The 22,957-nt window shown below is 37.2% G+C and overlaps 1 protein-coding gene across 3 annotated transcripts; it reads left to right on the top strand.

Annotated features, from left to right (window-relative positions):
• Nucleotides 1-164: 164 nt before the first annotated feature.
• On the top strand, nt 165-19,546 carry LOC117934021 (SWR1 complex subunit 2). 3 transcript variants are annotated; one of them, XR_004654403.1, is made up of 14 exons: nt 165-270; nt 1,445-1,626; nt 1,794-1,863; nt 2,212-2,283; nt 2,500-2,543; nt 2,623-2,875; nt 9,246-9,321; nt 9,440-9,559; nt 9,750-9,818; nt 12,952-12,994; nt 16,231-16,296; nt 17,758-17,955; nt 18,872-18,997; nt 19,101-19,546. XR_004654403.1 is itself a non-coding variant. In XM_034855616.1 (13 exons), the coding sequence occupies exons 2-12, from the start codon at nt 1,559-1,561 to the stop codon at nt 17,945-17,947; spliced, it is 1,071 nt and encodes a 356-aa protein (XP_034711507.1). In that variant the 5' UTR covers nt 165-270; nt 1,445-1,558; the 3' UTR covers nt 17,948-17,955; nt 18,872-19,546. The 3 variants fall into 3 exon arrangements, 1 of the variants encoding a protein (XP_034711507.1); XR_004654404.1 differs by lacking the exons at nt 18,872-18,997; nt 19,101-19,546 and adding an exon at nt 16,456-16,552 and having other exon boundaries at nt 17,758-17,846; XM_034855616.1 differs by having other exon boundaries at nt 18,872-19,546.
• Nucleotides 19,547-22,957: the final 3,411 nt, after the last annotated feature.

Here is a 22,957-nt window from a genome sequence, read left to right as displayed (position 1 = left end):
CCCATGATCAACCCATTATGACGTGAAAATATTTAATAAAAAGATTTATGACATCGATTAAAACTCAGCCCAATAATAACCCAATAGTTCAAAAATTGGGCCGGCCCATGCTCAGCCCATTATTATCTGAAGCATCCCTTCTCTAACGTTGCGTTTCGTTGCATCTGTGAGTTGAAGGTTAAACCCAGAAGCATTCACACTCTCCTTACCGAAAAGCATTCAATCATCCCTTCTCAAAACGCTGCGTTTCGGTCGATCTCTGAGTTCAAGGTACTGTTCCAATCTCTATTCCCAATTCAATCAATCGACTTCTACGCTAGATACGATCGTTTGGATGCTGAGAAAATAATGAGAAAATGAAAGAAAATCGTAAAATTTTCACCATCCGGGTTTCGTGAATGCAGAAAATTGCACTTTACCTAAAACTCATGAGACTTTTTGGTTTAGTTGATCAGAGTTTTTCATTTTTGTATTTTTGTATTTTTTTTTTTTTTTTTTTTTTGGTTTTGGATTTTTGGCAGCAAACAAAGTAAGAGAGATAAGATAGTTATCAGAATGTGGTTTTCTTTTATTTTTTCTTTATTTTCTTGATAACCAAACAGTTTTGTATTTCACTCTGAGAGCTTTATAAGTTGGATATGCTATTGCTGGAAGTTTTCAATTCTAGGGTTTCTCTTCGTGGAACTATTGCCAGTTTGGGTTAGAGCTCAGACTGGAAATTTTTGTTAGGTTAACGGCCTTTGCTATTTTTTTTTTTTTTTTTTGTATAAAAATAGATTTAGTTTAGCTAAAGAAAACATGAAAAAAGTAATTAATTTTTTTTTTGAATCGTAAAATTTTCATCCATGATGATTGGGGAATACAGAAACATGCCACTTTACTTAAAATCCACAGTGCTGAGGTCCTTTTTCTTAAAATGGATTTAATTTTATTGATAAATAATAGAAAGGTGAACTTGTTATGATCTTTAAGGTGAATTTATTAATGATTGTTATAGTTAAATAATAAAGATATAAAATATAACAAGAAATGAGTGATAGAATAAGGGTACCCTCGGAAGAAAAAAGTCGACACATTCTTAGTACTTTTATATATATTATAGATATTTATTTGAAGCAAAAGATGACCTTTAGATTTATCTAGGGGATTTTTTGGTAACATGGACAATTCAATCGAGTCAACCGAGTATGATCGATTCAAGGTCAAGTCTATGCATAGGAGTATACCTGATATCAGATCCATCACAGAAAGTGCTGAGTTGGACTTGATTGAGTTGTACCAGACTTGGCCGATACTTTGAACCCCAGGGTGTTTCCATGGGCTTTATGAATTAATTAAGCCTAACACATGAATTTTAACTTGCTTGATGTTAGTGGGAATCAACTGAGATTTTTTTTTTTTTTTTTACACTAATATAACAAAGATTTGTTTCCTTTTCTTGAAGAGAAAGCTGTGGGTCACAAGAAGTTGCATGAAGTCATCATCGTTTTAGTCTTTAATTATAGCACAAGCAGAGTCCTAGTTGCATACATATCAGGGGCAAAGACAATTAGCCATCATGGAAACCTCCAAAGCAGAGGAGCCTGTTGTTTTGGATCGTGCTTCTCGAATAACAAGAGGGAAACGGTAAGAACTTGAAAAACTAATCGATTATTTAAGTACTGCATATTTAGCTATTTATTGTGCATACATAAAAATGCATGCTCGTGTGAGCACAGGTAATTCTTTTGCAAAATAATTAATTTCATTTCAGATATAAAAAACTTTTAACACCAAATTGATGCCTTTTTTAGGATGAACAAGTTGCTTGATGAGGAGGTTGAACAGGATGATCATTTCTGGAATCAGGATGCTCTTAAAGAGGTAGTTACTATAAGCAGTTAGCACCTTGTTTTGGTTATTTATCGTACAACTGACATACATTGAACTGTTTTGGACACTATCAAACATGGAATATTTGTATGCTATTCTTTTGTTCCTGGTTTGTGAAAGGAGAACAAGTTTTCGTTTGGTTAATGTTGATGGTAATGGCACCATAGTAAAACTTTTATGCTTATAAAAATAATTTTCTTAACTTCCATTGTGCACTGAGTTTCTGATCTGATTCTAACTAATAAGCCCTGGCAATGGATTCAAGACTGTTAAAGCATAATGCTAGTGCCATTTTGAAGAACATTCCCATTGTATTCACAAGTTTTAATTCATTTGCAGGAAGAAAATGATGTGAATTATGAAGAAGAAGCAGAGGTTGCAGATGAGTTTGATAGTGACTTTGATGAAGATGTGAGCATTTCATGGTTGTCTTATGATCTCCATTTTGTCAACTTAAAGTAACTGGACATTTCTTCTGTTAGAGCATGATGTACATTGTAGGTCCACTTTTAGGAAAATTGAGCCACAATGTTTATCATACCATATTGCACACTGCAGTTTTCATATTTGTGGCATTATCATTTCATTTTTCATTCTCTTAGTCTAACTCACGAATGGTGGTACCAGGAACCTGAACCTGATGAAGAGGTAGAAAATGATGCTGATGACAGGTTTGGCTTCTTAGTGCTGGAGCAATGATATTTGAAATCTGATTTGGATGGGTTTCTTAAATGTTGAGTTTCCTTGTAGACCACGGACAAAGAAGCGGCTAATTTATCCCGGAAAGACTTTGGCAAAGAAAAAAAAGAAAAAGGTCCTTTCAAATTTAGAAAGGGTTACCAAGGGTGAAAAAACTTCCCCAGAGTCCACAGTCCCTGAAAATAATGAAGTCCCTGATGATCTAGAAGTAGAAAGAATAATAAGGAAATCCACCAGAACTTCAGTCATTGTCAGGCAAGCTGAAAGAGATGCTATACGTGCAGCTTTGCAAGCAACGATGAAGGTCAGTTCTGGATTCCAGAATATTCCTTCTTTTAACCTTTTTAGTTGCACATGGTCATTTTATTGGAGACTTTGTACTTGCTGAAGTGAGTTGATGGTCTTTGATGAAAAACACATTTATGTCAGTGGAAATGGCAATGAATTGTGGTGTTTATGACTCTTTAATGAGAAGTGAGTTGATCAAACCCAGAAAGGATATATGTGATAGGTTTTATTTGAAGCCCATTGCAATCATTATCCCACTATAATGATGATCATCATTGTTCCAAACTTGCAATCATCTTGTTGTTGAAGCTTTGTTATTTGGATTACCGAATTTGCATTACTAGTTACATGGATTTCTGGCTTGTTCAATCAACAATTTTTGTGACATTGGTCCATAAAAACTGACAGTAATTTTACTGACATTTAAGGTCGTAACAATATAGAAATAGCAACAATAAATAAAATGGGGGGAATAGGAAGTGGTTTTACAATCATCTGAGTTGTTCTAATTAAGAATTTGAAAAAATTGGAACTCTCTAAAATTTGAGAGTTTTGTAAAAAAAGAAAAACTAACAAGAATGTTATAACAAGATATCCATCTCCTTCGCATATCTGTCTAATGCTATAAGTATTATTTACCTTGTAAAAACTTGTATGGATCAATTTTATTTGATCTGCATGTATTGGATAAGTTGCAGGCTGTAGCACTATTGTGCAAGAGGGTGATCCTTAAGTGGCTCAAATAACATATGGATATGTTCTGTATACATTCTTTATTTAACAATACATTTTTTGCCCTTTTGGTTTATGAGGCAAATGCTTAATTTTTATTGTCGCTTTTAATCCCTACATTTATCAGATTGTTATAAAAATCAAATACTATATGAGTTATTAAGTGAACATGGCTTATGCCTTTTTACTTTTGAATGCTTTACTGGGTTAATGATGAATAGATGATCATACATATTTCTTATACAATCAGTGTATGAATCTAGTTCACATATACCTATTGCTTCTAAGATTTTGGCCCCTATACAACCTTTAAAATACATTTGCATTTTTTATGCTGTACCGGATCTTCTTGTTACAATGAGTGCTGTCAATCATATCCTTGCACCCACATTATAGGCAAGTAATAAATGCATTTGAATAGGCTGAAAGGAGCAGAGCACCATGTTTTAGACACTTTCAAGTTGTGGTTTTGTTGTGATTGTTGTTCATCCATCCAAATAGCTGCTGACTCATTATTTTGGTTGCATGTTAATAATTTGTGGTTCTTTTTCTCAGTTTTGGAATTGCAGTTGCTTTCTTTCTTTTCTCTTGGTGGATTGTAATTACCTTCTAATGCATCTGGCTCACTTCTTGCCACAAGGCAAGAAAACTACAGAGAGCTCAAACAATTAATAAACTCCAGTATACACATAGCCACACCACTCAAGCACTTTCTGGCACAAAGATAAAGAGAACTGATAAAACACTCCTTTATCGATTGATATGAACAGTTCAAATCTTCAAAAGCATTTCATGAATCTCTTCTTTCCAAATGGTCTAGAACAAGCAAGGTGAGGTTGTCCTCATAACCATCTTGTGCTTCTTACTGACAAAGCTTAATCCCATCCCAGTGAGACCTCCTCACAGTTCGATGTGCACCCAAGAGAGGCCAGACACTGATAGTGAGAGAGGCCACCAAATTTAAGTTTAACCATAATAGAGCATAATGCGATTTGCTGATTCTTGATTGCTCTTGCACAAGCAACACTGCCTCTTTCCTTTCAGTCTCCCAACCAAAAGAAGTCTAATTTTGTGTGTGTCTGAGAGCTGTAAACCTATTTTGTAGGAAAGGGTCCTCAGTGATTAGCTCTAAGGAACCTTTTAAAGATTGAATAAAAAATTACCCCTTAGCACAACCAACCTATTTTCATAGTTCCTAAGATCGACCACCTTCTGAGTCCTTTTAAGATATAACTCCACACTCTCCAGCTCCCAATCATGAAAGTTCTTTAAAAAGCTAATACATGTTGAATTAAAGTATGTTGTCACTTTTTTTTTAGGACATCTCATCCTCTTTGCACTTTTGGTTCATGAGTCAATGAATTTGTTGTTTCTAATAATAAAAAAAAAGGTATATTAATGAAGGCCGCCAACAAGATGTGCTATAGAAGAAATCACCTTCTAGATTTGGAAACATGTGGCTTAAATCACCTTTTAAATCAGGACGCTCTTTCTATTGTTCTTGGCAATGTGGCATCTTGGCCTCTATGCATGATTATGAAGGATGGCTCTTCAGTAGTGCTCCCTGTTACTATCACTAAGGGTGTTGGTGAGGAAGGAGTTGTGTTTGGTGGTTGGAGTTGCTAGTGGCATAGAATTGTCCCCTGTGATTTAGAGCAAGATTCTAGCTCACTTAAGAGCTACCCAGCAAGCTTGCGACTTTTATTAGGTTCCTTGGGATGTCGGTTGATGGTTTTGAGGATGAAATTCTGGCTCTCATGAAGAGAATGGAACAAAGAATGAGAGGCAACACCTTCAATTCAGGAATTAAAAAAAAAAAAAAAAAAAGCCAGGTGCTGGGTCTAGATTTGAGAGAACCGTGTAAGCTGGAATGCTCCATCAATTATTCATTTGCTTTGGCAAAGGAAGGAGAGTGGGAGTGGGGACTGCTAACCAAGAAGGAAGACCTTTGTGATGTGTTCAGGTTAAAATTCTCTCTAAGGACTCTCATGACGAACCCATTGTCTAAAATGATTTTGATTACCTTGAAAAAAATGACAACCCCGTTGTTGGTTATGACATTCAAAGAAAGACTGATAACGGATTAGATAGCCAGTCAAGTAGTTAGCAGGTCCAGATAGTGAAGGAGGTAGGAAGCAAGGATCTTTCAGAAAATGGATTCGTATGCAAGTCCCTTAGCGCCTCGGGACAAGAGTGGGGGACGATCCTATGTGCAAGCAACAATAGCATCGACTCTATGAAGTCAGAATTGAAACTTTCTGTTGGCTTTCCCCAAATTCCCATATACTTTCATCAGAAGACTTCAAAGACCTATTTGACTAATCCTTCTTTGGCTGATGACATAACACATATGGGAGAAAAATAGAGGGATTTCGCCCTAAAGGAGGATTGATTGTTGTCAAGAACTAATACACCACTTGCAAGACTATAACCTCTCTTATTCCCCATTCTCTTTGCTCTTTCTTGAGATTATCTTTGTAGACATGTATGCCTTGAACTAAGTGCGGAGTCTTAAGCTTAGAGCCATCCTCACTATATGCTTGGGGAATAAGAGTTTAGGTCAAATCCCTTGCAGCAGTTAGGAGTTATCCAAGTTTTGTTGATGAAGCTTTACATACTTTCTTGGAATGTTAGGGAAATACATGAGAGGGATAAGCAGAAAGTTATTAAATCTCCCATTAGGTGTCGAAGGGTGGACCTCGTGTGCCTTTAAGAAACAAAGGTCTAACAAATGTATATTCACGTGGTGAAGAGTTTAAGAGCGGTTAGATTTTTTGAGTTAGGGTGTTGTGGATGCTAGAACTCAAGCAGGGGGGATCCTGGTTTTTTGGGATAACAAAGTGATGGAGTTAATCGATATGGAATTGGGGGATTACTTTATGTGTGGTCAATTAACAAACACTGAAGACTATTTTATTTGGATGTTTTCAGGGGTATATGAGCCAATTCAAAATGGTGAAAGGGAGTATTTTTGGGCAACACTATGTGCTATTAGAGGGCTTTGGAATAACCTGTGGTGTATCAATGGCAATTTCAACGTAGTCCGTTTCAACTTAGTTCGTTTCCTTGAGGGAAGAAGAAACTGCCTAAGAAGTTCAACAGCAATGGCGTTTCTCAGCCTTCATCGAGGAGCTTCACTTAAGGGACCTCCCCTTACTTGGTGTGGTGGGTTGAATAAGCAATCTTCTTCTAGGCTAGATTGCTTTGTGGGTATTGAAGAGTGGGAAAATCAATTCAGTATCTAACATGTTTTGCCAAGACCCATCTCCAATCACACTCTCATTTTATTGGATGGAGGAGGGATAAGGAGGGGGAAGATGCCCTTCAGGATTGAAAAAGGAATGGTTCGAAGGCTTACTTAGAAATTGGTGAACAAGTTAATCAATTGAAGGTTTGTATAGTGATATCTTGGCAATCAAGTTCAAAGCCCTAAAAGCTACAACCCTGAATCAAATCGGTTTTGGGGATGTAAAGGAAGGGGAAGCCATTCTTTCTTTTGAAGAAAATGAGGTTAGAAAGAAGGCAATGGAGGGGTACTACTAGTGGGCAGAAATGGAAGAAGTTTCATGGAGACAAGAATCTAAAGAATTATAGCTTAAAGGGGGAGATTAGAACATAAAGTTTTTCCAACCAATGCTCATAGAAGAAGGAATTATTTGGATAAAGTTAGGGTAAATGGTGTTATGTTGTTAGAGGAAGCAGATAGTCGGGAGGGGGTGGCTAATGCTTTTCAATGCGTTTTGAATTGAGAGATAGAGACCAAATATTAGTGGATTGATTTTTGAAAATTTGGATATAGAAGATTAGGACATTTAGAGATTCATTTTTTTGTGGAGGAAGAATTTTTATTCCTTGGGTCTGGGTGAGAGTGAGTTTGTTTGCATGGGAAGTTCTTTGGGTGAGGATTTTTGGACATTGGACTAGCTTAAAAGGAGGGGATGGACAATTCCAAATAGATACTATTTGTGAAAAGATGATGAAGAAACGGTTGATCATATCCTCCTTTATTGTTTGAAAGTAGTCATGTTGAGGTATCTTATTTATGCTCTTTTTGGGATAAAATGGGTGATGCATTTTATTGTGAGATACGCCCTTTCTTTTGGTCCTTTCACTACCACGTAGATGACCCCAAATTCATGAAAAATAGCCGTTAAAAGAGCTTAGTAACCGTTGAAGAGAAAGAGTACTGAGGGAGGGTAATGGAAATAGATACTGGTGGTTGGCGTTGAGAGGATAGTAACGGTTGGAAGAGGAAGTGTGAAAGGGATAAGGAAAACAGAGATAGGTAGTTGGTGTTCCTATGTACCACCACTATCTTTCTTACAATGGCAATATCCCCATAAATATCTACAAGGATGCTTAGCTGTTTGTGGGCTTCCCCTTTTCTGTTTTTCCATTTTTTTTCCAATTTAAATTCTCGTTTGTTTGTGTGAAAGAGAGAGAAAGCGAGATGCAGGAGAGTGACATGGAGGAGCTTGACCTCAAAAGACGAAATATCCCTCAACCGTGTCAATAGGCATCCTTTGGAAAAAGATTCAAAAGAAAGAGTTTTAAATTTAATTTATAGATTTTTTTTTTCCGTTCTCGGATCTAGCATCATGATTCATTAATGTATGTCTTTAAAAGTCTTTTAATTTTCTTTAAGCCAAAGTTGTTGGGGTTTTATTTTTTTATTTTATTTTATTCATTATTTATTTACTTTATTGTGAGATACGCCCTTTCAAGTTGGAATGGTTCTTGTGTCAGGAAGAAGAGGATGAAGGCTTGGAGAGCTGCCCCCTTATGTTTATTCTGAACAATCTGGAAGGAAAGAAATAGGAGAGCTTTTGAAAACATTGAAAGAGGGGATTAAGCAATCAAGCAAACTTTCATGCATATTTTTTGGGAGTGGGTTAGAATGTACATAGGTGATATCTCCGTGTCCATGTTGGACTATAGTGCTTAGCTAAGTCCTAAGTAAGATAGGGGAGTTGTTTTTTGTCTTTCATTAGCATTATTTGGCCATTTTGGCTCCTTTGTATATACCGTGTATACATTTGCTCGCCTTTTGTTAGAAACTTCAATATATTCTATCTTTGCCTATTAAAAAAAAAAAACGAAAAGTGCTATAGAAGTTTTTGCATAGACCTTATCTAAAAAATTGAGAAAGCTATGTCAGATTAAAATAAACCTGAACAAAAAGAATGAAGTAATGCTGGAAGAAATAATGGCTAATATCAACTGTCTTTATTACATCTTTTTTGAAAGGATAAAAACCTAGGTTAAGGACATATGTATATGATCTATCCTATTTGAATCTATCTAATTTGAATTGTTCAAGTTTCTTAAATAGTGTTAGACCAAAAAGGCATGAGATGTTATATTCTTGGATTTTGGATAGAAACCTCCCCTTTGCTTTTATATTTGAGGTGGCTTCTAAAACATTCCCATGCCTGAGTTAACTCACATTTTGTTACTGAATTTTTTTCCCTTTCCAATCTTGTCTACTTCATTTGGCATTAAACTTTTCATAAATATATTTTTAATTTTGGCAATCTTACATGAATCCCACCTTTATAAATTAAAAAAAAAAAACTGATTATCTGTTGTCCAACTCTAGTTGTGTTTTTGTATACTCATATATTCAAATGAATTGCTACTTTTTCTTTTTCCAGCCAATAAAAAGGAAAAAAGAAGGTGAGGAGAAGAAGATGACACAAGAAGAGATGCTTTTAGAAGCAGCTCAGACAGGTGTGGGCTATAACATTTAATGTTTATAAATTGCAGGAAAGTGTCCTTTTTGAAGTTGTTGTGCTCATTTGTTTATTTTGGGATGCACATTTTGCATTTGTGAAATGTAATATTGCAGAAATCATTAACTTGAGGAATTTAGAACGTGTGTTAGCAAGGGAGGAAGAAGTCAAGAAAAGAGCAATTGTGCATAAATCAGTCTATAGTGGTCCACAGATACGATATTCTTCAAAAAATGGCAAGCTTTCCCCCATATTAGTTTTCTGGTCCATTGATAGCCTCCCACAGGCTAGTGGATTTTTGGGCTATCAAAAAGTTCTAATATTTGATTCAGTGTTGTTTTTGAAATGCTGCTAATTGCTTTGAAATTTGATTTTTTTTTTTTTCATTTTTAAAACATTTCATATTGGGCTAAATATGTCTTGCAGGTTGTTCTTATTTAGAGTTTAGTAAAGGACTGTCATTTCAGTCAGAGCTTTCTGCAACATCTGTTCCATGTAAGTATCTACAAGTTTATTTGTGCATCCAAGTGCATCACTATGTTGGTGAAAATGCTGATGGTAGTTTAACTTTTGTCAAAATGTAAGTCAATCCCTTTGGTTGTACTGGATTTTTGTTAATGATATGCCAAAGAACAGAGGTGGATGGGTGGTTCATGGGTGCATGGAATCTTGACAGTAATAAGAAAAAAAATTAATCCATATTGATTAATTTTTATATTTAAAATCATTGGATGATAACCTTGTTAACAATGAATTAATGAAAGATTTATAAATATAGTTTTGAAGGGGTAAAATAAAATTTGATCACAAATATGATTTTTATTTCAGAGTGATGCAAATTATGCTACTTTTTCAAGTACCTTTTTTTTGGATAGGCAAATGAGAAAATATATTAAAAGCACCTAAAGTTGTGTCTAATGTATGCGTGCATTCATTAGAAGAAGAACTTTTAGTCCTGTACAGAATCCCATGGGCTTTGGATCTTGTGAGTATTTGCTAATTCAGACATTAATGGGTCACGCATATAACACTCACAAACACACACATAATAGAAAAATATAGAGAAACAAAAAATAAAATTTAAATTTTAAAATTAAAAAGCTAAAAAACTAAAAAGAATAGAAAAACTCTATGGAGGCTTTAATTGACTCTAAATGAGGTTCTTTGAGCAAGCTTCATTGGACTTTAAATAAACCAATTTTTTTTTAAAAAATTTCCTAGGCTGATAAATCTTCAAACAAATTAAAAAAGAAAACCTAAATGGAGACTAAAAATTGAGTTTAATCATTTGTCATAACCAAATTGAGTTTTTTTCTTCCAACATCTTTGGTTCCTTGGAATAGTTATTTCTTTTACATGAGGAATAATCATTCATGCACCAAATGTACCTTAAAGAGTTAGAAACCCCTAATCTAATCACTCAGCATTTTCTTTTTTGTTTCTCAAGAACAAACCATTCATCACATGAATTTTTATGTATAAGAGCAAGATGAGAAATCCTTCCAAAAACACAAAAGATGATCAAGAATAGAAGGGAGTGATTTTTTAGCACCAAATCCTTGTGCATTTTTTGATCAGTCTGGAAGGAAAGAAATTTTTTAGCTTTTGCGAATGGGGAGCTTTCGCTTCAAAGATTGAAATATTCTTTTGTATGCAATCTTTAGTCTTGGGTCAAGGTTTCTTTAGTTTTGAGCCCTTCTTCTCTTGTAAGTTTTTTAGACTGGTTAGGCTCTAAGTAAGGGAAGGTGGTGTGTTGCTTTCCTTTCCCCTTAGGGGTGTGTCTTTGGGCTTGTTTGTATACTCCCTGTATACTTGGAGGGCACTGTTTTTTGGTGCTTCCTCTTTTCGTTTAATATACTTCCTTCTTATCTATAAAAAAAAAAAAAAAAGAATAGAAGGGAGTGATACCTGACAAAAGCAATAAGATAACTATATAAGTCAATGATGAAACAAGAACATATACGAAATATTGGAACAGATTACAACTCAAGGGGGTAAAGAATCCCCTACAAAAGAAACCATGTGCTTGGCTCCACGTTTTGCTAATTTAAATGAAACATCATTAGCTAAATGGCTAATTGATAGTGCATTATGCACTAATAGAAGCCTGGTCAGTCCTCTCACAAGAGAGTGGTCAACCTGAACTCAATACTGAAGTCTGAAGCAGCCTCATCCACTGGAGACTGAACCTTCCTACTCAAAAAAGGGACAGGTATGGCAACCAGTTGACTTGCAGAACCACTGTCCACCAGCAGCACAAAATATGCAGGACAAAAATGAAAAGCTCCTCATAAGAACCCCTAACAGCTATACCACCTTATATAAAAGGTGAGGCACACCAGAGAACAGCTTTGACCTACAACCAGGGCTTTAATTGCTTGAGTAAACCACTCAAGGCTTCCCCTTTGGATCTTCAAGATTTCGCAAATTTCAACGGTTCTTGAGCACATAACCTCCTAGTTTGACCGAGGTGTTCACTTTAGGTGCTACACAACACTCTCAACCTTACAGAAGATTATCCAACACTCTGGAGATTGCTAACATGAACACAAGGGACCTTGCTGTAAAACACTAGGTTGTAGCTTATGTATCATTGTTAGATGGGACCTTATTCTTAATTTTATGTATCATTTTTAGATGTTCTAACAAATTGAAGCTAAAATGTGCTGCTAGTTTCCTTTACACGATGAACCATCTGAACCGATTAAAATTTAAAAAAGAGAAGAATCAGCAACAAAGAGGAGAAAATCATAAAAGAGAAAGAAAAGAAAATAATGGCTATTGCAAGTGTGCTTCCCTATCCTACTTCCTAGTATGCAAATGATCTTTGATACCCACTCTTAATGATTCGTCTGTTTGAGTGTGCTGTTATCTTTCCTAAGCTAGGGGGTGATGATGTGAATAACTGAGGGTGCTTCTAGGTGATATAAATCATTTGGGATGGAGCTGTTGCAAAAAATGGGTATCATATACTTGATGAGATTTAGGATATCTAGTGTTAAGCAACTTCAATTTTTTGCTTCACTTGCAATGATGTCTCCTGTTTTCTTTAATAGCCTACTCTTTTATGGATTTAAAACCCACATAAGATGGGTAAAAACACAATCCATCATTGGTTCATGGTTCCAGATGCGGCAGGTATCCTTTAGAAAAATAAATAAAGATGCCCTTCACCTGCTTTCCAGTTTTCAAGAAGTAATTCTTTTGTAGCTTGCTGCTGTTGGAGTCGTTACCTGCTGTGATCCTGGTGCCTAGGGAGAGCTTGGAGCAGCTCTCTTAAACCATTTGCCTATGGTTATTTTCCCTTCCTACCTGGTTGTGCCACCAAGTATTTGGACTTCAGAAAGAGAAACTTCTTTCAAAGTTGGAATTTTAACCTGCTTTACCGTCTTGGAACTTGTGTCTGGAACCTACTCCTGTCCATCCATTTTAAGTGTGATCCATATGAAGATGTCAACCCCCAGGCTCAAAGCTCAAAAAAATTTTGGGGTCTGGAGACAAAGAACTACAAATCATAAAGGAATTTGGCATTTGAAAACACATTTAAATGAAATATTTTTTTCATGCAGTTTGGTATATTCCTGAAATTGTAATAATGGAATTATTATTTGCTTATTTACTTTTTCAGATCCAGAGAAGGCTGTGTGTGCTGTTACCGGATTGCCTGCCAAGTAAGAGTTTATTCCTATAATGATGCTCAGTCATTGTCTCTTGTTTTAGAAAATTTCTGTCCCAAACAACTTATAGATGCGTGGTTTGTAATCTCGTTGACGCTTTTAGGCACCTATAATTAATTACTGGCAAACAGGGCTTAGTTTATTGGAGCATTTGGTTTTTGGTTATTTTTTCTCCTTGAGATAAGAAATGGCTTATTTAGGGTAAAGATAGAAGGACAAGGTGTCTTTTGATATTTATTTATTTTTAAATATTTTTTCACATTTTATTTTTCTAAAAATGCCATTTAAAGCAGTTAAAAGTGCTTGCATTGTAGTATCACCTATTGTATATGTATCGGAAGATAAAGTTAAGATGCCTCTTGATGATATGTATGGCTTTACATTAAAAATAAAAATAAAAATAAAAATAAAGGTGCATCTCATTGCGTAGTTTTTGACAAATATGCTCTCTAGTCTCCCCTTTCTCCACTTTCTATTCGGATGTGTGGTTTGTCTCAGCGCTCAACAAGCTTATCGTTCACAAAAAAAAAAAGAAAAAAAAAGGACCAAGGCAGAAGTTGCTTTGGGCCTAGGGTGGGGCCTGGTCTCAAACCTTGGGCCTCAAGGGTGCCCTCAAATTGGCCTAACCCACTTTACATGCATACCAAATAGCAATAGGAAAGCAATTTGTAAGGAATAACAAACTACACTCTGATTCCCCATGATACAAAACAGTAACACCATTTGAAAATTTTTGAGACCAAGGACAAAAGAAAGAAAGAAGAATTTGTTTCTCAAATGAGATCTATTCATTCTCAAAGGTTGCATTATTTGTCTCCATCTGAATGACCCTGGCTTATTGCCAAGAAAGGACAAGATCAAAGTCCCTTGCTTAGATCTCCTTTACCATACCCAATACCTGTCATAGAGGTGATGTTTTCTGGAAGAACTAATGATTCGTCCCTGGCAACGGCGCCATTTGATCCGTCCCCAACAACGGCGCCATTTGATTCTTGCGCCAGACGGGTGTTATCAACAAAATTTATAAAACCTAAATCACCTTACACTAGGGTAGCATGACTACTATAGTATAGTGGCTCTAGGATCGTCCACAGGGATGGATTTTCTTCGTACAAGTGACTTTAGTGAAGGTAATGAAATGGTGCTTTTCCTTATGAAAATTAGCTTTTAAAGAAAATGGAATTGTGGTTGAAAAAGTTGATTTTAAGTTAAGCAAAAATAGCAAATGAAGTTAACTACAAAGAGAATGTCTCTTGGAGCTTTAGGTCACTAGGATCGGGTTCCTTAGGCAAAGGGGGAGATTCCGGATCTTCTCCTCGCATTGGGGACAATAACATAAAGGATGGTTATCTCCCGAACCGGTTTTGTGTTTAGCAATTAAGATTTGATCCAAAGGGTTCATGAAAAATGGTAGTTGCTTCCCATTAATGGCTTCAAACACTAAAGACCTTCACCTTGAACCACCTTCCAATGGCTCGTACTTGATAACTAATGAACATCCATGGATCTAGCAATAAGCATCCATAGAATCCGGAAAACTTACCAAGTATTGGCCATTCAAGGTGATTCTCACCTTGAACCACTTTCCAATGGCTCGTACTTGATAACTAATGGACATCCATGGATCTAGCAATAAGCATCCATAGAATTCGGAAAGCTTACCAAGTATTGGCCATTCAAGGTGATTCTCACCTTGAACCACTTTCCAATGGTTCGTACTTGATAACTAATGGACATCCATGGATCTAGCAATAAGCATCCATAGAATCCGGAAAGCTTACCAAGTATTGTCCATTCAAGGTGATTCTAAGGGATTTAAAGCTAAACCTTGAAATAAAAACCATTAATGGTTAACAACTACCTTCATTTAAAGTAAGGAAAACTCCCACCTTTGCATCCGGGTCCTTCACCTAGTTTCCATCACTCCAAGAAACGTAAAACTTAGCCGCTCATCCCCTGAGAAATCATCCTCAGAGGTTGTTTGGCTAGAAAGAAAAATGAAAACAAAATGAGAAGGAAAGACAGAACAAGGGCTCTGTATATTTCTTCCTACGGGAATTACAAGTGTCATCTCCTCCAAAAGATTATACAAAAAGATATTATATGGAGAGGTCTTTCAACCCCCCTTTATAGTTCCTAACCAAGAAATCCTATCATTGGTTGATTACAAGGAGAAAATAGTAATTTACACAAAAATCTGGAGATAAAAAATCTAACGGAGTCGGTGCACAAGAAGATTTCGCAGACCATGCGAAATTCATTTTTTCCGCATCTTGTGGTTTCGTAGGGTGTGCGAAATTGTCCTTCACTCAGTCCTGCAGCTGCTCCTCCTCTTGATTTCGCATGCTATGCGAAATTTTTGCATAGACATGCGAAATTGCTACATGTTGGATTTCTTCCTCCGGTTTTTTTCCTTGCATCTCTGATTGGCTTGGCAACCTATTGCCAAACTTGGCAAAGGGCTATGAAGTGCTCCAAAACTCGGATTCTTCATGTATTTGAGCTTCAACTTGCATTGCCATGGATTGCACAAAATTCTCCCTCATTCTTTGCTTGTTTCAATGATAAAAAAGCTACCAAAAACACCAAAACTAGCCAAAAACTAATTAGTAACCATTGCTAGGTTCCTTAATGTGCTAATTGAGTTAAAAAGTATTAACTACTACTCAGAAGTGTTTAAAACAGTTAATTTCAAGCTATAAAAGAGCACTTTTTGAGTAGTAATCAACTAATCTCAAAACTCACCAAAGTAAGAATCTTTTCCACATTGACCAGAGACAGGAGAATGCAAAATGCGTGGACAGTAGTTTCATTACTCCTCTTGCCCAAGAAGCAAATATCTGACATAAAAGACTTCCCAGATATCCCAGATCAAAGCAAGTCATTAATTCTTTGTTGTGAGTTGACAACCAATGCCAAAACCTTAAGATTAGCTGGAAATTCAGCCATCTGTACCACTTTGCTGCTTGGAGCCAAGAGTTATTCTCTTTTTTAATTTGAATTGAAAATAAGAGTTGCTAAGAGACCATTTTTTTAAAGGTCAACTCTGATCATTGGGATTGATATTGATAAATGAACATCATTGGTGATATGAAGAAAGGAAGACATACCAGAATTTCACTGTCATTAAAGTTTCTGAAGAAAGGAATTTGTTTTGATGAATATCCTGTGGTAAATTATATTTCTTTCTTTTTATTAACCATTACTTGAATTCTCATCTGATGTTACAGGTACCGTGATCCAAAGACTGGGCTACCTTATGCAACCAAAGAAGCTTTTAGAATTATTCGTGAGCGGTAATGCTTCAATTGCCTTCTTAATAGCTTCTATGATATTTTGAATTTTGACTTTTAACTATTGCTTTTGCTTTAAATTTATGGTCATCCCCTTTCCTATTTCATGTCTCTCAGAATAATATGTATGTAGCTGATGATAAATGTAATTGTAATTTGTAGGATTCGGATAAAAGAAAAAGGGTAGTCTGTAGGGCAGTGTTCAATGGAGTTCTATTTTGGCTTGGAATTGTCAACGACTTAATATGAGATGATGAGTGTAGGCACCTCTCTCTTTTTTCTTCTTCTTCTTCTTGATAGGCAAATGGGAATTGTATTAAAGGGTGCCAAGCAAAGAAAGCAGTTGAATGACCACCTTTTTTATTCCTATATTTCTTAAATACTGAAAATTGCTTTAAAATGCAAATAAGGAAAATCTTATGTGCAGTTCTTTTACGCAGTAATGGTACATGAAATATAGTAGCACTAAAATAGTTTGAAAATAAATATATGTGAAACATTGGCTAGAAAGATAAAGTCAAATGCTATATTATTTTGTACAAAAAGCTACAACCACAGTCTAGAAGGTAAACTTATTTTTATTGTTGCTTCTATTTCTAAAATGCCCAAAACTGCAATGTACCTTATTCAAATCAACTCTTCAAGTTGCAAATTTGGCATTAAAGATAATAGAAGTGAAGAAACAATTAATAAAATCTAGGGGTGTGTGTATAGGTGTACTCATGTCTTCTCTGTGTAAATGCCCTTCTTTTTTAGGATTTCTGTGTTAGCTTACCCATTATACCTATTTCCCATATCCAGTAATTAATGAAATTTAGCAGCATGTGTAGATATACTCACATCCTCACTGTATAAAGGCCCTACTTTAGGATTTTCTGTGTTGCCTTACCCATTATACTCATTTTCAATGTGCACGTATCAGCTACATAGATTATTGGTCACCTAAGGGGTTTATTCCTTACCATAAGCATATTCTGACTCATTACACAGGATAGTTTGGGAAAGAATTGCAGTGTGTTAAAATTCACACGCTAACATGCTACATTATAGAACCTATTCTCAAAATGTCACGAATATAATTTATATATGATTTCGTTTTTTATTTCCACATGCTAAATAATTGGAATATATAATGCCTTCTACTATTGGAATATATAAACCCTACCCTTTGAGTGTTATTCAGCTTAGTTAGCTCTCAATTTGTACACATTAGGGTTATAGGGGCTGGTGTTGTTATACTTGTATAGGCCTTTTGTCCTTATTATATAGCCATCCTTGTTCTGTGGAGGTTTACTTAGTTTCTTTTGATCAGCTTTGTACATTATGGGGAGGACTTTTCATCCTTCTCATGTTTTTATTATCAATTAATACATTTGTTTGTTTCTGATAAAAATAAAAATAAAAAAAATGAAAAAATAATGCCTCCTACTATCTTCCTTGAAATTTTGTTTGGTGGTTTTGCAGTTTTTCAGAGGAAAATAATAGAGGACCAAAGAAAATGGACATGGGTGTTCTATTTGATTCAATTTCAGCACAAGGTTTTTCTGGTAGGCGAAGGAGATCATTAACTTCAAAGAAAAAGGAAACATCATATTTCAGATATTTGGCACGTTTCCGCACAATTCCAGTTCTCGAAATTGAAGATTCAGATTAGCTGCCATGGTAATGCTAGGTTTCTCTTGTCTATTCTGGAGTTTCTATAGTCATGCTTGGAATGCCTTCATACTTGGTTTGAAATTTCAGTGAACATGATTTTTTCACATTTAATATAAACTTAGGGATTTTGGAGCTTTCATATATGGATTGGTTGTTGTAATGGTGTGTTTGAATTTGTGAAAACCTTAAGGTTATGTTTGGTTCCTGGAAAATTTGAGGGAACGTGAAGAAAAATAAAAAATAGATTTAAAATTAATAAATTATTTTTATATACTACTTCAAACTCGTTTCACATATCCTCTTCTATGTAAAGATTAAATAATCTAAAAATATATCAATTTCTAACTAATTTCAATTATATTTGATTTTTCTTTTATATTTTCGATAAAAGAAACCAAACATAAGAAAATCCTTGGTATGTTTTTTTCTTTCCTTAATACTTTCCAAGAACCAAATATACCCTAGGTGTAAGCCTGAGCGGTGGTCTATAATGTAGAAAAATCATGTGTTGTGAACCATGTTGTTACTTAATTCTCTAAATTAGACATGCTGGTTCTTCAAAATGTTTATAGGATACGTCTATTAAAAAAAAAAAAAAAAATTTATCGGATACAACCAAGTGTCTCAATAACAGTACACAGGAAAGTAACTCATTTCGATAGCATTATGTTTTTAGGTAATCTTCATCATGATCCATTTCAGATGGACAGATTTTATGTGTACAAATGCTATTCAAGCTGGGTTTGAAACATTTCATTTTCATTTGTTGTCTGACTCTGCAGTTTATTTGTCATTAAGAGTGCACCATGGATCTGTTTGGCTGGAATTTTTCTTGTTAATGAAATTCCCTTTTTTCTTCTCTTGTGAAAAAGTTAGATTGTTGAAATGTTTTGATTATGACAATACCCTTTTCTGTCATCAGAAGCCGTGTCGACTAGGGCATGATTTCATACACTCATCTGGTGGAAGCATGATAAACCTCTACAAGGATGGCATGGAAATCAAAATTTGAATTGGTCGAAGATGGGGAAGTTAGTCATCTTCACCTGTAAGGAAGTTGTAGTTCTCCTAGTCTTCTCGTGTTGGGGGGTTTTTTAAAATGTGAAAGCCAAGTTGACATACTAATACGACCCAAAAAATATCCATTGCAGGCTATGACATTGGTGTTGTGATCAGGGCTGCAAGTGAAATTTGAACTAACCCAAGCCCTCTCCCCACCTCCAGACAGGCTTTGGGATTTAATATAACCTCTATCAGACCACTCTTGTTCTATCAACAATGTCTGTCTCTGTTAAATCTAAACCTAATTACTGAACCCTAGAGGAGACTGCAGAGAAGAGAATCAAGTACCAACTGATGCCATTGCCGTCGAACATTAGCCATGCCAGCACCGGTGCAGTTGCAAATGTCTGACATAAATCTCGATTCTAAGGCCTTGGTAAAGTATCACTTTCTTACTGATTGCTGTCGAGAAATCTGAAGAAAAGAACACTGGAACCCTACAAGTTGTATTGCTTGAATTGCCAAAGATGTAAAGGGCCATTTTTATACCATTTGCCACTTAAATCAATGCTTGGGAAATTGTCATCTCTTGGTATGCATGTGTTTCTTATTGTTGAGATCAAACCACTCACATTTGAACAGAGCTTCTCATATTATAACTCAATGACATCGGTTAGGATACCAAAGAAATTAATCAACTCATTATCTTGATTTCAATTAATAACGATGCCATTATTTTGACTTCTATGAAAGTTATCACGCTCCTTAGTGTGGAATCTAATTCCATTGATAATGCACCATAACATCCTTTAACAAGTACATGTTTTCACTTATAAAAATGTCTGGCTTAGTTAGGGAAAGATCAAAATCGATTAAATTGGATCAATTGTTTGTTTCAAAACATTGAGGTGATGGAATGTTCAAAACTAAAATATTAGCAAAGAAACAAAAGAATAGCGTTATCGTCCCCAGGGATGATGGAGGAGAGAGAAAGACCTAGAGAGAGAGCGAGTGAGAGAGATGGCGAAGAGAGTTGGTTCCAGGGTGCGAACGGGGACGCAGCGGGCTTCCTCTAGTCAGGGGTTCGGAAAAGGAGCTTTGGGGTAGAGTCGAAGACCTTTGAGGTCGAGACAGAGAAGAAGAAGGGCAAGACGCAAATCTTCATAATGGAAAGAAAGAGAGGTGTCTCTTCTTGGATTAAGCTGGGGCCGACAAGTTTAGGGCCGCTCATGGAAGGCCTGGTCTTCTATACTAATGACATGAGGATTGGACATTGGGAGAAACTCTGGCAAGAGAATGGGAGAACCTTCTCATTAATGCGCGACGAAAACAAAGGGGGATGCTTCCTACGCCTGGGTGTTATCGATCGGGAAAAGAAAAGATTTAGCATCTTTGTAAGCAGAGGCAGAGGAGCAAAAGGGGGTTAGGCCCTTCTGGTGGAGGCGCTGCGAAAGGTGGAGTCTGCTTCAGATAGGCAAGTGAGACAGAAGGACAAGGAGAAGTTATGGAAACCCCCGTTGGGAAAATCCTTCGTGGAGGTGGTTAAGCAGAATCGCAGCAACGGAGAAGAGGTGGTTAGGGTGAAAGTTGATAATAGGGCATTAAGTGTAAGCTTGGAGAAGCTAGCCCATTGCCTTGTTGGTTGCTGGGACCCATTGCCAGGAAGGGGGGAAGATTTGAGAAGTTGGGGAACCCAAATGGCAAAGTTGTGGGGTCTAAAGGGCAATTTAGGCTTGGCCAAATTGGAAGACGACAAGACATTATTGGAATTTGAGGTGATAACAGAAGCTGAGAAAGCCCTAAAAGATGGGGAAGTCCCGGTTGGTGGCTTCGTCATGCGATTGGAGAAATGGAGCTAAAGGACGGGATGTTTGATGGAGGGAGAGAGAGAGAGAGAGGCTTGGGTAAGAATAGTTGGCCTTCCCATTTCCTTATGGGATCGGGATATCCTGAGTAAGATAGGAGAGGGGGGATTTTTGGACATTGATGTTAAAACGGAGAGGATAGAGGAGCTGCAGTGGGCTAGAATTCTGGTAAGGATTAAAGGTGAGAAAATCCCTAATATGGTGGAAATTTGGGTTGAGAATATGTGCTACTCTTTAGCCTTGTGGTGGGAGACCAAGTCGATGCTAAGAGCGTTGCCGACCGACGAAAGGGGGAAACCCTTCGTAACAGCTGGAGAGGTAGAGGGTGAGGTTCAGTCACGCGAGGGCAAATGTGTGATGGAGGCTGAAGGGGGTCCAAGGCTTGAGGATCAGACGCAGTCGGCGGATGGGACGCGGAGGCTGACATCTGGGTCGAGGCGACCCATGGATTGTTTTCGTGGGCTTGATGGGTCGCATTTAGGGCCCCAGGGAGTGGTGAGAGTGCAAAGCGGGCCTTTAGAGATGGGCCTCTTGGAAAAGCCTCGTGGGCCTATGGGTCTTGACCCATCTTCCTCTTTTGTGGACTCCTTTGGGCCAAAGAAGATGGTGGATCTCAGACGGACCAAGGCCTGGAAGACCTCGGAGGGTGCTGGACTAGTAGCCAATGGTCAAAGCCCCTCGGTGGAGCCCAGCGACCATTTTGGTGAGGCCCAGAGTTGTGGCCCAAGCCATTCGGGGAGCCCATTCTATGAAATTCCCCTGTTTTGGGAGGAGGATGGCTTGTGCAGGCTGAGCGAGGCAGAGATCCTCCATAAAGAGAGATCGAAGACTGATCTCGCCCTTGTTGAGGAAGCGTTGAGGTACGATAGTGTTTCTTTTCAGTCTGGTTGTCTAGTCTTTGGGCCTCTTTCTCTATCTTCTTCTTTTTACGGTTGGACTCCATTGGGGGAGTATTGCGACCTTTCTGGGGATGAAAAGGAGCGTGATGGGGGAGAAAATCCGCTTCAAATACTCATTGGCATGGAGCCCCCTATGGGTGAGACTGTCGAATGTTGAGATTTGGTGGAGGTCAACAAAAGCAGAACTGAAGCTGTTTGAAAGGAGATGGGCTTTGATCAAATAGTGCCACGAGTAATTAAGGCAGGGGGGGGGGGAGCTCAACTGGGAGAAAAGTGATCTGGCCAAGTTTAGTAAATTCTTGGGGTTCTCGACATAAGGTCTAGAGAAGGATATTATGGACTTCTTGGTTAAAATTCGTAAGAGAAGGGAAAGAGTTCACAACAAAACCCTTCTGGAGAAATCTAAGTTTGAGAGGGAATTGAAAAGATTAGAGTGTTCCATTAACTATGAAGGGGGGAAGAAGCAAAATGGTGGAGAGCAAGTAAGAGGGTGCCAGATTATGGAAGTTAAATGAAACTAAGACTCCTAAGTTGGAATGTTAGTGGAACCAATGACAGCTCCAAAAGAAGGGTTATTAAGGCAGTGATCAGAAGTCAGAGGGTGAATCTTTTTTGTCTTCAGGAGACCAAAATTCAGACATTGTCGGAGGGTCTGGTGAGAAGTTTGGGTTCTGATAGTTAGTCAAATTGGGTGGCCTTGGGCTCTGCGGGAGGGATGCTGGTGTGTTGGGATAAAATGTCTCTAGAGGTGATGGAGACGGAGATGGGGAAGTTCTCAGTCTCCTACAGGATTAGGAATGTGGAAGACGGGCTAACTTGGATCTTTACTGGTGTGTACGAGCCTTTCTCCAAAAAAGATAGAGATTGTTTATGGGAAGAGTTAGGGGCGATCAGAGGCTTGTGGGAAGATCCCTGGTGTTTAGGGGGTGACTTCAATGTCATCTTGTCCCAGAGGGAAAGGAGTAGACAGGGAAGGTTGACTGGTGCTATGAGAAGTTTTGCCCAAACTGTTGATGAGTTAGAACTTCTTGATCTTCCTATGCAAGGGGGTGTTTTCACTTGGAGTGGGGGTAGGAATAATCAATCATGGGCTAGACTAGATAGGTTTCTTGTGACTCAGCAGTGGCTAGATATGTTTAGTGGGGTCGCCCAATGCAGACTGCATAGACCTACTTCTAATCATTTTCCTATTTTGTTGATGGGTGGTGGGATGAGGAGAGGCTTTACCCCGTTTAGATTCGA

Source organism: Vitis riparia, chromosome 16 (genome assembly GCF_004353265.1).
Source record: "Vitis riparia cultivar Riparia Gloire de Montpellier isolate 1030 chromosome 16, EGFV_Vit.rip_1.0, whole genome shotgun sequence".
NCBI lineage: Eukaryota > Viridiplantae > Streptophyta > Magnoliopsida > Vitales > Vitaceae > Vitis > Vitis riparia.
This window is presented reverse-complemented; position numbering and strand designations above follow the sequence as displayed.

What these genes read in the sequence shown, in the direction of transcription:
- LOC117934021 (XM_034855616.1), top strand. Translation starts at nt 1,559, where the DNA reads ATGGAAACCTCCAAAGCAGAGGAGCCTGTTGTTTTGGATCGTGCTTCT. An exon ending in TTTAGAAGCAGCTCAGACAG is followed by an intron (nt 9,322 to 9,439) that starts GTGTGGGCTATA and finishes GTAATATTGCAG; the next exon opens with AAATCATTAACTTGAGGAAT. An exon ending in TTCTGCAACATCTGTTCCAT is followed by an intron (nt 9,819 to 12,951) that starts GTAAGTATCTAC and finishes TTACTTTTTCAG; the next exon opens with ATCCAGAGAAGGCTGTGTGT.